The sequence below is a fragment of the Spea bombifrons genome, chromosome 3 (assembly GCF_027358695.1).
Source record: "Spea bombifrons isolate aSpeBom1 chromosome 3, aSpeBom1.2.pri, whole genome shotgun sequence".
Lineage (NCBI taxonomy): Eukaryota > Metazoa > Chordata > Amphibia > Anura > Pelobatidae > Spea > Spea bombifrons.
The window spans coordinates 25,760,208-25,774,711 of NC_071089.1; the positions used below are offsets into that span (position 1 = coordinate 25,760,208).

A 14,504-nucleotide genomic window follows, 5' to 3' on the forward strand; every position below is an offset into this window, starting at 1 on the left:
TTCCAATCTCCTGGAGGCTCATAGGTAGGTGAGCGTGAAACATTAAGATAAATAATTGTGAGGATTTAAGTTAAAGCATTCACTATACATTACTTACATACCGTATTTGCTTGATTATAAGATGAATACCCCCCCAAGTACCTTATTGGCTTGATAAAAATAATCTGAAAGTACGACCTTGTCTTATAATCAGTCATCTGTTATGTAACCAAGAGGGAGTCTGAGAAATAAGAGATGTTTAACATTTAAAGAATTCGAGGTGTGCACAGATCACATTCTTTAATCGCTGATTGTGTGTTCATCTGAGTGTCTTTGCCTGTTTTTTCCCGATTTGCTGTTAAGGCTGGTTTTGTTTGTTTTGCAGTTATACTCTGAGCACTTCAAATTCTTCAATAGCTGCCCTGCTATGTGCTCTTTACCCGCACTTCCCTGTTCACAGCACAGATAATAGGTACGCGCCTCTGTCTGGTGACATTATTACGGTGGGGTGATATTGCTCCCTGTAGCTTTTACCTCTTGTTGACACAATAGAGAAATAGCATTGCTTTTTCTTTGACACCATGCATCTGATTCCAGGTTAGTGCTTTCTGTACGGGCCTTCATTGTGGTTTGTGCCGCAATGCACAGGGAACAAAAAATAATGGAGAAAAGTTAATCACCAACCATAGCCTGTTGAAGAGCCGCATGCTTGCTTTTTGTAACTACAGTGTGTGGGGGGGTGAGAAGTATGGCAGTGTAATGATCCTGGTACATATTAGGACTTTTGAAATGTAAATGCAATCATACCCATTTTAAGGCTAAGTTGAGCAAGCATGGATGGGTCCCACTGCGCCTTGTAGCAACAAATCATTTTTATGATTATCTAATCATCCATCTAATTAAGGAAGTGATAAAGCATCTCCTGTGTATAGGATGCAGACCAAAACGGTTTATCTGTGTCTAATATTAAACATTCGCATTTATTAACCCACATGTTTACCTATCATCCTCTCATATCATATATAGGTATCACTTGCAGGCTCTGCGTCACCTGTATGTGCTAGCTGCAGAGCCCAGACTGCTGGTGCCTGTTGATGTGGATACAAACATGCCCTGTTATGTGCTTTTGGACGTTACGTACAAGGTATGAATGCTATATGCAAATCACCAGAAACGCGTACATTGAATGTCTCCACTGGCATACGTGAGGCTTGGAATATTTCTTCTCCTGCTCCCAAGTTTGTTTGTTTTTTCTACAATGATAACTGGATTTCCGATAAACATACTTTTTCTGCTAATGCATTCTTATATTGCTGAGTTGAGCCGATCATCAAGCAAGAAAACCATGCCTGTCTGATTTGGGAACAGTAAATCAAAAAATGTATCCTCAACTTAAGCTCTTTTGGTCTACAATTACAGGGAACCCAGTGGTATGAAGAAACTACAGAAGAGCTAATGGCGCCTACCTTACTCCCAGAGCTCCATCTGCTGAAACAGGTACAGGGATTTACGGACTAGTCCAGTGTATCCATTTCGTGTTGGTGACTTTATAAAGTGTCACTCTGCAGAGCTGAGCCAAGCTGGACCCTATACATCCCCGTACATCCCAGCAGCACCTAACACCGTGCCACCCAGGCCACATCAGCCCAAGTATACCTAAACATTTGCATGGTCCATTAATGAGCTTAGCCTTGAATATTTTATTGTTTGGTTGTGGATTATCATGCAGTGTTTGGGGATTCATCCAATCTTAAATTGTGTAGTCTACTTGGAAGATGAAGAACCAAGTATTTGGTTACATGTTACAATTCCAAAAATACTTGTTTATATCATCTTTAAGAAAGTTAACTGAAATTTCAACAGCCCTCTTTTTCAAAAACGTTTCAAAGGGGAAATGTATAAATGTTTAAAAAAAAAATAAATAAAATGAAACCTGTATTTGCCTCCTTATGATATAGAGGTACCAGGCGTAGCTTCCCATTTATGTTAGTGCTCTAATAAAATAGGCCTTTTGCAGCAGGCCGTAGTTGAGTAATGTTCCCCTAGTGTTATTCAGCAAAAGCATTCAAGATGTTTTATCTTGTTAGCTAAATCAGTAGCTCTCATGTCTTAACTGTCTTGCCTCCTTTTTGCACAACTAGATTAAAGTCAAAGGTCCACGATACTGGGAAATAATGATCGATTTACACAAAGGAACCCAGCAACTCAAGTAAGTCGTGAATTTCCTAATAATTGCAAGTGATTATTGCACTGCTCCCAAATATCAAATCTAAAAAAGCTACGTGATAACAGACTATCTGCGGGTACATCAGGTCTTCTGCTCCAAACCTTAAACAGTGCTTGGGATTTGGGTATAGAGCATTATAATGCCATATCTTGCACTAAAGGAATTTCTAGAATCGGCTATACTGTTTATCATGCGAACCTGTTTTACAATGTTTAGTGCATGGGCCATATAACAGAGGGGGGGGGATTAAGGATCTGTAATGTTTTCTCACTCTTGTTTGTGACTTAAGTGTCAATGTATGCTCTGTAAGCTTAAGTTCTAGTAACCAATATGTAAGCTCCTATTATGTACTAATGTTTATATTGTGGAGAGTATGTTATAATACATCAAGCGACTGATGCAATGAATACACATTCCAAACATATAGAAGGCCACATAAAGGCGGTAGGAAGGAACTAAATCCAATACTATATAAAGTAGTAATACATATTCCTATGATGGATTGCGTTACAGGCTTGGTGCATTGTGTGTGGGTGCACCTGGAAGCTGCAACTATACACCATACTGTAATTAACACAACATTTTTCTTGTCAAGTAACATTTTTATTATGTGAGCTGAGATATGTTTGTTGCTTAATATGACCGTGTTATTAAAATAAATAAATAAGATCAATTTCTTTAAGATCAATCCTCTCGAAGGATGGTGTTCTTTACGTGAAGCTTCGAGCAGGACAGCTCTCCTACAAGGAGGACCCTTTGGGTTGGAAAAGCCTGCTGGCTCAGACCGTGACTCACAGAAATTCAGAGGCTCGAACCTTTAAGGTAACCGATTTCACTCCCTGCCGGGCATAGGATTAAACTTGGAAATCTGGATTTAGTGCATATCAGAATGTTTTATGTAATATGCCACAAAACATAGCATTCTCTTCCACAGGCATTCAGTGACACTTCACTTAAAACTATAACTAAGGATCTAGGTTTTTTCATGCCTTCCACTGCAGTTGTCCTCAAACTACTAATTAACTTAGTCATTGCCCATGTGATGTATTGGCACAGATTTAGATTGTTTTCAGTAGGGCTTTTTAATACATAAAAGAAAACACCCTAAAATATACTTGTTTTCTCCTTGGGGTCTCTGCTACTGTCCTAGTCTTTTTTAAAGACATTTGGGGGTTGCATAGTGCAATATGGTTAAATCTCTTTATGTTCTTTTATTTTATGAATTCAATTTATTACTGTGCTAAATACGGGGCCTGATAAGTCGCCTAGTGCCGCACCTGGTTCGTGGAGTCCTGTTGTGTGACTATGAGCATCGCACCTTAATCCATGTAATGCGGGCCGTTCTAGAGCCTTTATACTGCAGTCGTCATTGAAAAAGTTTACCCCATGGGCTTCTGTTTGCCGTAGTTTATTGTTCCGTCTGAGGGAAAACCTTTGAGGTCTGGAAAAATCGTGACATTTTATGCATATTTCTCTGTCTTCAGATTTGACCAAAAAACTATTTTCTCAAACGGTCACAGATGTATAAACAGTGCCAGTTCTCCCGCACTCCTTTAAAACCTGATGAATGGATAGCTTGCAGACTTCTGGAGCTAGAGCCAAAGTCTAAATGAAATATTTGGTTGTATATGATAAAATGATATTAAAAAAAAATTATGTGGCATTCTTCTTGTAAATATGCATTTCCTTGCTTTAGCCAGAGGCTATTTCTGCTTTCACATCGGATCCAGCACTGCTCTCCTTTGCGGAATTCTTCTGCAAACCGACAACCGATATGGGTCAGGTAATATATGTAATCAGAATGATATATTGCCTTGTTATTATATGCTGCTTATATAACAGCACTTGAGTATTACAAGTATGTTTTGGGTTCTCCTTTTGTGTATTGAGTCTATATTATAGTTTAGTATGACGTAGAGCAGGCCAGATCAAACATAGTTTTCCTAGTGTTTTCACTTCCTATTTCCTAATTTATACCCACCTTTTGTGTGTTTCCTGCAGGAGCGGCTGCCATAACTTCCTTTTGTGAGAATTGTGTATTATTATTCCTCCCCATTAAGTTATCTCCCCTTTACTGTTAAGTTGCTGAGAGCAGTTAAGTAAAAGTTAAAAAAATATTCCCCCGATGAAAAATAAATATAAACTAATTGGGATAGCAAAAAGTATAAGCTGTAAGTTGTTGTAATAAGTGAGTTATACTAAAATGTGTCAGTTCCTTTTTTGAAAACCTTAAATCATCTGCTTTTAGAAACAAGAGATGTTGGATCTCTTCTCTTCCATTCTGTATGAGTGCGTAACTCAGGAAAACCCAGAGATGCTCCCTGCATATATTGCCATGGACCAGGTAAGGGTGTTCTGTCACAATACAGAGATTTCCGTCACCCCTTAAACTGGTAATTAAGGGATATAAAAAGTTGCAGCAACAAGAGTGCCTGTTAGCATAAGTGATCCATTGAAAATGAATACAGTGCGTTTTCTCTCGCTGGTGCTGATCATTCTGTTGCCCTTTACCCTGTGAAACGGAAAAGCGTATAGTTGACTGCCATCTGCCATTATGTTTGCACATGATGATAAAAGGCAAATAGGTAAAAAAGGACAGCTTATCTACCTCCTACAGCGTCTCAGTAAAGTAAAACGTTCTACTCCATGGTTTATTGTCCTTTAGTCCTAACATTTCTCCTTATTTGAATCGCGCTTCATTTCTATCATCTCACCTCCAAGTAATGCATGTGAGTCCAGGGGAGGAGGGGGTGGTTGCCCCTCTGCCTCCCAAAAGTGAGGGCAGATCTCTTTATTGGGCAATCGGGCTCCCCAGCGCACTGCTGCTGCTCAACGTGGGGCTGACGAGGGAGATCGCTGATCTCACCAGTCGACAGGGTTTAGTTTGTTAGGAAATGGGGAATATTAGGCAAATAAAACACTGTGCTTTAACCAGATGAGGCTGCATGTTCATTTTGCAGATCACCTGTCTGCTAAGTCTGTTACTTCTGGTAGAAGGTTCATTAGTGTTTATCGCACGTGAGAGCTGAAAGCGTCTTCTAATCGCATGACAGCTCAAGGGAAAATGTGTGTGTTCTTCATGTATACAATTTAATCCCTACATACAATAGCCTGCAGAGAACCACACATCATTTTAACAGGGCTGTTCTTCTTCCTCTGCTGAACGTAACGCTTTTATAGCCGCATGATAATCTTCATTCCTAGTATGGCTAAATGCCCAAATCTATCCCAGAATTAATGAGACCTGTCAGATGCCTTATTCACATGTTTTGCCAATGATACTTAATTGTTATTTAATACAAACAGGAACTGATGGGTTGTTGTCATTGAAGGTGAAACGCTTCTTTAAAGTGTTGATGGAACAACCATGAAAAATAAGCTTTACCTGAGCAGCGGATTTATATTGGCAAGATGGACTGATATATCCCTATTTAATAATAAGAGGATTTATTTTACTTGTTTTGTAATGGGGTGGTCCGGTTACATATTTTTAATCCACCATTCTTAATGGCCACATTGTCTTAACCCAAACTTCCTGAGTGCACCTCATTTAACGTATAATATCAATTCACACGCTTAAGACTTGAGACTTACTGGTCAAGGATGTCTGGATATCTGCTTGCCTTTACATAAACCCCATCTTGACACTGGCCATGTTGACACCATACATCTGATACTTGTTTTGTCTTGCTTCTTTCTTAGGCTGTGAGAAGGTTGGAAAGGAGGGAGATGACCGAGACATTTGAGTTGTGGCAGATAAAGTTGGTTCTGGAATTCTTTAGCTCTCTGAACCTCCAGGAACGTATGAAAAAGAATGCGAACCGTGGACTTTTTATGAACTCTGAATTTCTTCCAGTTATGAAATGCACCATAGATAAGACTTTAGACGAGTGGCTACAAGGTAATCTGAACACGTAGCGTGGCCCAAATACCCCAATTTGTTTTATCTGTATAAGGTGTTAGGACTGAACAATACGTAAGGGTTTTTCAACTAAATGTTTTAAATACCCCCCCCCCCCTTTAAAGGCCTGCAAAGATGAACTCACATTGTCCTCAATGAGAATTCAGGATTCAGAGATTCTTTAGTCAGGGCTGCAGGCTCCAAATCCCAGAGGAATTACATTGAGCCCAAATGAGTCCATTTAACATTATTGCCATTTGATTTACTGCATGCGAAAGTTACGTCTAAATTTCCTTCTCCCCTCTACTGATAGTTTACATAATTACGCTCCTTATGTGTGCTTTTATGGCACTCCCATTAAAAAATGTATGGGAGTAGCGGCAGCAAATCCATGTTCAGTGAGCTACTCCCATTAATTTCAGTATACATGTTGCAGAGCATCTGTAGGACGTTGGATTTATTAATAGAGCAGCCATGTAGGGTGAAGTGAAAAGAAAAATCAGATTGTGGCATAATCACTAAAAGTAACTTCACAATGTGTTATAAAAGATCTTCTGGAAGAAAGGAATGAGCTGGTCCTTCATGTATAGTTTGCTGGATGAAGAGGCCCCACAGATTTATGCAGGACAAACAAAAGCTATTCTTACATGACATTCACTAAGCTTGGACCTTTATAATGTATAGCGAGGTCAGAGGTAAAACTGCTATTCTCCTGCAAACCCTTCCTACAGGCTCACATTTTAGTAAATAAACACCGCTGATTACCCTATTGGGCTAGTGGACTGTTTTTCCTGAATAACCCAAGTGACAAGTGTGTAATACATCTGCTTCTTAACAGTTGGTGGAGATGTGGCATTGCACTCGTATTTAGCTGGCCAGCCAATCGAGGAATCTCAGCAAAATATGCTTGCGTGTTTCCTGGTCTATCACTCCATCCCAGCACCAGAGGACCTTTCAGGAGCAGGAATCGAAGGTGAGGCAGAAATCATTCTGTTACTGCATTATACATTAAACAAAACAGTTCTTCATATCCTGGATGAGGTCTTGTAGATCAGCTGTTTGATTTTAAAGACAAGCCTTCAGCACTTAACTTTGTTATGAAGATCGTATCCTGGCAAAGGTCTCCTGGTAGAATTTAAATCTTACAGCAACTCAATGCTTAGTGAAAAATGCTCCACCTATATCCCAAGAACATGTATGAGGTCAGTGGCGTAGCTACAGGGGGGCAAGGGGGGGCAATTGCCCCCCCCAGGTTAATCCTTGACCCCCTGTTGCCTCCCTGCCGAATTTGGAATAATTAAATCCCGTCCTTTTTATTTATTTTTTTATTTTTATGTGGAGGAGAGAGGGGCGCCTAGCAACCGCTCGGCGCCCCCCATTCTCCTCCACGAGGCCTCTACCTCCGACGCGGTGCCGGCATTTCATGCTGAGCGCCGAAATATGACATCAGAAGCCTCGTGCTCCCGTCGCTGGACCTAAAGGTGAGAGAACTACAAAGGGGGAGGGTAGATAGTGAGTAGGGAGAGGGGTTAGAAAGTGATAAGGGAGGGAGAGGGGGTAGAAAGTAATAAGGCAGCCAGGGCAACCGATCGTACGCGGGCCGCACCTCGAGCCCTGCTACTTACCTGTGGGATGGTCTTCTGTACTGCATAGAGGAAGCGGAACCTAGCAGAGTTCACGTGACATCACATGACTGCTCCAGTCCTGCTTCCTCTGTGCAGTACCAGAGAACGCAAAGGGAAGGCCGTGCCCTCTGTTGAAGTCTGTGAGCGGCATCGAGGAGTTGCAGTGCAGGTAAGGGGGTGGGGAGGGTGTTTGAATGAGTATGTGTGATTGAGGGAATTAATCTGTGAATGAATGAGTATATGAATGAATGAGTGTGTGTGTGATGAGAATGGATGTGTAAGTGCTGGAACCTAGGCATGATGGGACTTTGATTGCTGTTAGCAATCACACTCCTATCATGCCAAGTCAGCCAGTACATGCTGAAACCTAGCTAGCTGCCCCCCTTGTTTTAAATATACCTTTTAATGACGTGTTTTTATATGTGAATTCCAATTGATTTTTACCTGCAAAGCTGGGTTTTTGCGTTATTCTGTAGATCCATATCTATATACCTTCAGTGCTGAGATCACACGTGAATTTCAGTTGATCTATACGTGCAAAGCTTGGTTTGTGTGTTAATGTGTTGATCTATACCTGCTATCGGCAACTGGGGCTAATATTAATATATATGGGCAGCAGGGGCATCAATACACAAGGGGCAAAAACACTAAGGGGGGTATAAACGACAATGCAATGTGAAAAATCCATCCTGATGTAGACGTCTGTGACGTAGATTGTGTCCTGCTGTTTGTGTGTTTTTGGTTATCAGTGTAGCAGAGCCTGTCCTCGGTGTGTGTGTATAGGTGTTGGTGTGGCAGAGCCTGTCCTGGTGTGTGTTTGGGTGTTGGTGTGGCAGAGCCTGTCCTGGTGTGTCTGTTCGGTTATCAGTGTGGCAGAGCCTGTCCTAGGGTGTGTGTTTGGGTGTCAGTGTGTCAGAGCCTGTCCTGGTGTGTGTGTGTGTGTGTGTGTGTGTGTGTTTGGATGTGGGTGTGGCAGAGCATGTCCTGATGTGTGTGGGTGTCTGTGTGGCAGAGCCTGTCCTGTTGTGTATGTCTGGGTGTCGGTGTGACAGAGCCTGTGTTGGTGTGTGTGTTTGGTTTCCTGGCACTTAACTTACAGTAGGAATTATTTAATTTATATTTATCCAGAGATAAAATGCCCTCCTGAAGTTGTAGTGACTTCAGGGGACAAAACGTTCAAGGGCCTGAAATCATTTAGTGGAAAAGTTATTTATTGTGTTATAATATTTATTTCAAGGATTAGTCGGACTCAATTGTATTATTTTAGCCCAATAACAAAAGTATAATTCCATAGCACATTACTTTTGGAAATTATGAATGCCCCCCCAGTTTGCCTGTGGTATCTTGTGTGCCCCCCCCTATAAATATTGTTTCTAGAGTCGCCACTGCCTGAGGTATATATTGGGTATTATTTTGGTCCAGTTGCTAAGAATTTGTATGAATCCATTATCTATCAGTATATATACTAAAACACTAAAACACTTCCAGCATTTGAGGACTGATCCACATATGAATTTAAAACATCTTAGAAAAACTGGAAAGCTGGGGGACTTTAAGATTTTGTATTGGGGTCCTCAGAATAAATGCTGATTACTGCATGTGTTTTCTTACTGGGTATCATCCGACCAATGCTTACCTAATGATAGCCGAGGAATTACTTCTGTATTCTGTCCAGCGGTTTAAATATTACTGTTTAATGGTAAAGATTGCCCTCCTTGCTTTCCAAGAGGTATTTCAAGAAAGTAGGTTAAATAATGGAAACTTAACCAAAAGCATTGCTTATATCAAAACCCAAGCAGTATGGCTTTTATCTGTCTTCTGTGGAGGTAGTTGAAATGTGTTCCTTGATAAGATTGTGATCTATAAATCACAAGTCAGAAAGCAACACATTTTTCTTTCACCTGAGCCTTCAAGAGTGGTGATTCTGCAAATGTATGTATAGACCAAGATCGAGATAAGAAATATATATACATTTTATTATATAACACTTGTTTTGTTTGTTCTCCTACTAGGAAGTCAATGTTTTTCTGATCTGCTGCTGAAATTCAAAGACATGAAGTTGCCAGTGAGGGCATTGCTAAGACTGGCACCTTTACTACTTGGAAATTCCCAATCCATGGCCCTGTAACCAACTAGGATCATTTGGCAATGTGCAACAGACAAATCAGAAGTCCAAAACATGTTGTGGAAATTATAATCTGTACAGCCTTGTCCGGAATTTTTTCACTGTCGATGCCGTTGTGGTTCACATTACAAAATACATTTAGAACCTATAAATTAACATAGAATTACCAGGAAGAGGGAACAAACAGTCATAAAGATGCACAAATATTTAAAACAGGATTGACATCTGTTGCGCATGTGAAGGTGGCTGGGACATTTGGATGAGAAGTGAAGAAAGGAAGAATCCGGACTTGGATGTTACATGTGTTCAATGCTGTGTTTGTCCTTTTCTCCATCCTCTAGCATGCACGGGCACGGTCCTCGTCGGTGGCTTTGGTTGATTTTGAATTAATGTTGCCACTGCTCTGTAGTTTCACGTCTTTTGGAAGAAACCTTCTGGAAAGCAATAACCAGGTTGTTGTTTTTTTTATGGCCCTCCCCCGGTCTACTATCAAATAACACAGGGTTAAGAGATTCTTGACTTAGCCTTGAGCCGTATACTGGCTTTTGTCTTTTTGGCTATTTATACTGTTCTAGATATAGGATTGTTGAGCTGTAATGAAAATTACATTTGTATATACATTTTTGGTATACTAAAAACAAAATAAAAATGTATCACTTTACATGATTTGTTGAACTATTTATGCAAATATGACTCCTCTGAAGAAATTCCAGTATCTTCTGTCTGCATCAAAATGAATATATTACCCTTCTAAACTTAACCCTTAAGTGTGGCCCTACAATTATGATTTGAACTTTGCACATCCATGATTTAATTTTGTACACTTGGCAATAATTCATACTGTTAGCGAAGTTGGTCATTTACTTGCAAGGAAACGATACATCAGATGTATATCATTTTTCTACACCATTATAGGGTGACCAAAGGTTACACAATAAAGGTAAGTAAAATCTAGTGGTAATGTATTGGAAGTGTGTATGAAACATTAATAAATTAGGTGCGAAAATGTAAGAGGGTTTATAACAACATTAAAGCCACATTTGTAAAAGATGGGGAGAGGGGGTAGTGTGAATGCGTACGAGAATGAATGAATTAATTAATGTGTGGTTGAATTGCTTGAATGATTTGTGAGACTGCATTAATGAATATGTGTAAATGATTTTGGGATGGGGGGCGCCAGAGGAGTAGTCCGCACAGGGCGCCAGAACACTTAAGGCCGGCTCTGCCTTTACTAATAGTAAATGATCGGGTATGTAACACTATTAGACAGGCAATTTCACTTCTTAGGATCTCTTATCCAAACAAGTCTCTAAATCACCTGACCAGCTGACAACAAAAGCACACAATGAGATCAGGTTTTGGGGTTAATTTGCCCCCATAACTTTGTATGACGACAAAAAAAATTAAACGAATGGAGAAAAATGAGATCTGTACCCAGTGACATCTTGAACATGCATAATAAACGCTATGTGTGTCTAGTGAAAGATTAAAGTGGTTTCCCACCCAGTGGCGGCTGGTGGGTAATTCCAATGGCGGTTCACAATATATACATTTTGAACATGAAGTGTACATTTACGACGTCATGTACAGCTTAAAATACATTTCCCCAAAATAACCCTAAAGACTCCATTAACCGTAACATCAGGGGACAGGAGGCTTCATGGCACATAAACCCCAAAGCGCAAAAGGAAAAAAAAAATGGCAAAATTAATCAAGAATCCATTTTAATCTAAATTGGATTAAAATGGATCTTTGATGAATTTTGCTATTTTTCTTTTCCTTTTGTGCTTGGGGGTTCAATGTGTTCCTATGGAGGAGCCTCCACTGCCCCTGACACTTAAAAATGTAAAGACACCCACAAAAAAAATAATGTTGGTAAGAATAGATTATTTTGTCCACAAATTTGTAAGATGTATGTCAACTGGAAAAAATAAACAATTAACTTATAAATAAATAAATTACGTTGAAATAAATACCATTTACTGAACAGATATGGCGGTAATGCATAACCCCATCACTATATACTAAAGCAACTCACACAGAAGACGATTATACATTTAACTATTTATTTATTACTAATTCTAAATCATCTAAATATCCAAAAAAATCCACAAGAGATTTAGTTCTTTCACTAGAATAGATGTTCTCAAGCTTGTTATTATTCCCTCTAACCAGGGGAGCCAAGCTTTGGTTGCCGCAGTCTAAAGAAGAGAAGCCTCTCAGATTGTTCAGGTCTAGTAGCGGCCTTGGTTGTTGTTGGTGGGCTAACTGTTTTACGCAAGATGTCTTCAGCGAGGTTATTATACAAATGGAAATTTATGGCTCCTTCTGATGGTGGCGGGGAGATAAATGGTTCCTGCAACGGCTCTGCATCCTTTACTGCGCTCACAATATCTTTCTCTGCATGTTTAACTTCATTCCTGTTGACAACCAGCTCTTTTTGGACAGTAATAAGAGTATTCCAGGTGGTATTCTGCTCTTCTCGTAGCTTTTCAAATTCTACTACAGCGCTCTGAGCCCTCTCATTCGAGATGTTTAATTCTGATTTTAAATTTTCTATCATCTCCACAGCGGCCTTGTGATCCTCTTTCAAATCGTTGTAATCTTTCGTTATAGCTAGGCTATACGAAGCTAGATCTAAAAATGCTTCCGGTCCTGTCCCTATTTGTGTCACCACCATCTGTACCTCCACTGTCTGCGATTCCAGCAGCGTCTCTATATTCTTTCCAGATTGAATCTCCTTTCTATATCTCTCAAGCTCCTCCATGTTTGCTTTCAATTCCATCTGCTGTTGTTCAATTCGCTGCTGTTGTTCCTGCAGTTGGGAAGTCAGTTGGTCGACTTCCCTCTTTAAAGATTCTGGGTCAAGAGTAGGACCATCCTGCTCTCCCACATCAAAATATAATTTTTCAAGAAAACATTTGCTGCTTTTCAGCTCCTTTCTGCACCGTGGGCACGATACTTTGGGGCTATTGCAAAACCACTGCATGATGCACTTCTGATGGAAAGTGTGCCCGCAACAAATCGCTGCCACGTCACAACTATTATCCAAATAGTCCATGCAAATACTGCATGTTGCCCAAAGGGGCATGGCTGCAGCTTTCTGTAATCTCTCTAATTACGTTATTCGCCTCTATTCACCTCTACACTGTGAAGAAAAATGTGCACACGGAACTCTTGGATCCCTGCTATGACTCTCCTCATGTTTCTGATGTCATAGAGCAGCCATGACTGAGAAAGTTTAACCTCTAAACTGCTAGTGAGTGTTCATGTGATTGAGATGGCAGTTAAGGATTTTGTTTAAAAACATCGTGCAATGATGGATATTATTTTGCTTTAAAGTGTGTCTGTTGTTGCAAAAATGACAAAGTGACATTGTTTTGTAGAGCATCAATTCCCACTGACACATTGTGCTAGCCAAACAGTAAATTAAATATTTACATTAAATATTAAATATTTTTAAAAACAGTGTTGGCACCTATGTATTCTCACAACAGAAGGGTTACATTGTCTGTGTTAACCCCTTAATGACCAGGACATTTTTACAATATAGAACCAGAGCATTTTTCTGTGTCTTTTGACCATTTCCCTCCTTCTTATTTAGTGTATACACAGTATATATCAATCAAATGTTTGGGGTCACTTAGCTGTTTTCATGGAAACAAGTCCATTTCTACCTGTGCTAACAGGATTAGCTCCTGTACCATTGGAACACAGGAGGGATCAACAGCAATTAACAGATGTGGGAAAGGCTGAACTAGATGGATGAGTGTCTTTTTTCAGCCTGTGTAACTACATATATGTAACAATGTAACTCTTGGGCTTTTCATTTTCCCTTTTGAGTAATATTTCTCACTGTAGAATGAATATATAATGAATGAATAACCCTGAGGCAGAAATCATTCTGTTACTGCATTATACATTAAACAAAACTCTTCTTCATATCCTGGATGAGGTCTTGTAGATCAGCTGTTTGATTTTAAAGACAAGCCTTCAGCACTTAACTTTATTATGAAGATTGTATCCTGGTAAAGGTCTCCTGGTAGAAGGGATCAACTGCCCCTTCATAATTCCCGGTTACATCTGTGAGATTACATTTAAATCCTACAGCAACTCAATGCTTAATGAAAAATGCTCCATCTATATCCCAAGAACACATATGCCTGAGGTATACATTGAGCTAAAATGAGTCCATTTTCCATTATTGCCATTTATTGCATATGAAAGTTACGTTTGTCTAAATTTCCTTCTCCCCTCTACTGATAGTTTACATAATTACGCTCCTTATGTGTGCTTTTATGGCACTCCCATAAAAAAATGTATGGGAGTAGCGGCAGCAAATCCATGTTCAGTGAGCTACCCCCGTTAATTTCAGTATACATGTTGCAGAGCATCTGTAGGAAGTTGGATTTATTAATAGAGCAGCCATGTAGGGTGAAGTGAAAAGAAAAATCAGATTGCGGCATAATCACTAAAAGTAACTTCACAATGTGTTATAAAAGATCTTCTGGAAGAAAGGAATGAGCTGGTCCTTCACGTATAGTTTGCTGGATGAAGAGACCCCACAGATTTATGCAGGACAAACAAAAGCTATTCTTACATGACATTCACTAAGCTTGGACCTTTATAATGTATAGCGAGGTCAGA

The 14,504-nt window shown here is 39.8% G+C and overlaps 1 protein-coding gene across 1 annotated transcript in view; it reads left to right on the top strand.

Annotated features, from left to right (window-relative positions):
- Positions 1 to 10,516, top strand: part of ANAPC1 (anaphase promoting complex subunit 1) — a 34,077-nt gene extending 23,561 nt beyond the window's left edge. The window contains exons 39-48 of the mRNA XM_053458818.1: positions 365 to 451; positions 1,006 to 1,123; positions 1,399 to 1,476; positions 2,121 to 2,188; positions 2,890 to 3,028; positions 3,903 to 3,989; positions 4,455 to 4,550; positions 5,909 to 6,107; positions 6,946 to 7,080; positions 9,745 to 10,516. Coding sequence (XP_053314793.1) covers positions 365 to 451; positions 1,006 to 1,123; positions 1,399 to 1,476; positions 2,121 to 2,188; positions 2,890 to 3,028; positions 3,903 to 3,989; positions 4,455 to 4,550; positions 5,909 to 6,107; positions 6,946 to 7,080; positions 9,745 to 9,860 — 1,123 coding nt within the window. The 3' untranslated portion in view covers positions 9,861 to 10,516. The remainder of the gene's footprint in view (positions 1 to 364; positions 452 to 1,005; positions 1,124 to 1,398; positions 1,477 to 2,120; positions 2,189 to 2,889; positions 3,029 to 3,902; positions 3,990 to 4,454; positions 4,551 to 5,908; positions 6,108 to 6,945; positions 7,081 to 9,744) is intronic.
- The last annotated feature ends 3,988 nt before the right edge of the window (positions 10,517 to 14,504 follow it).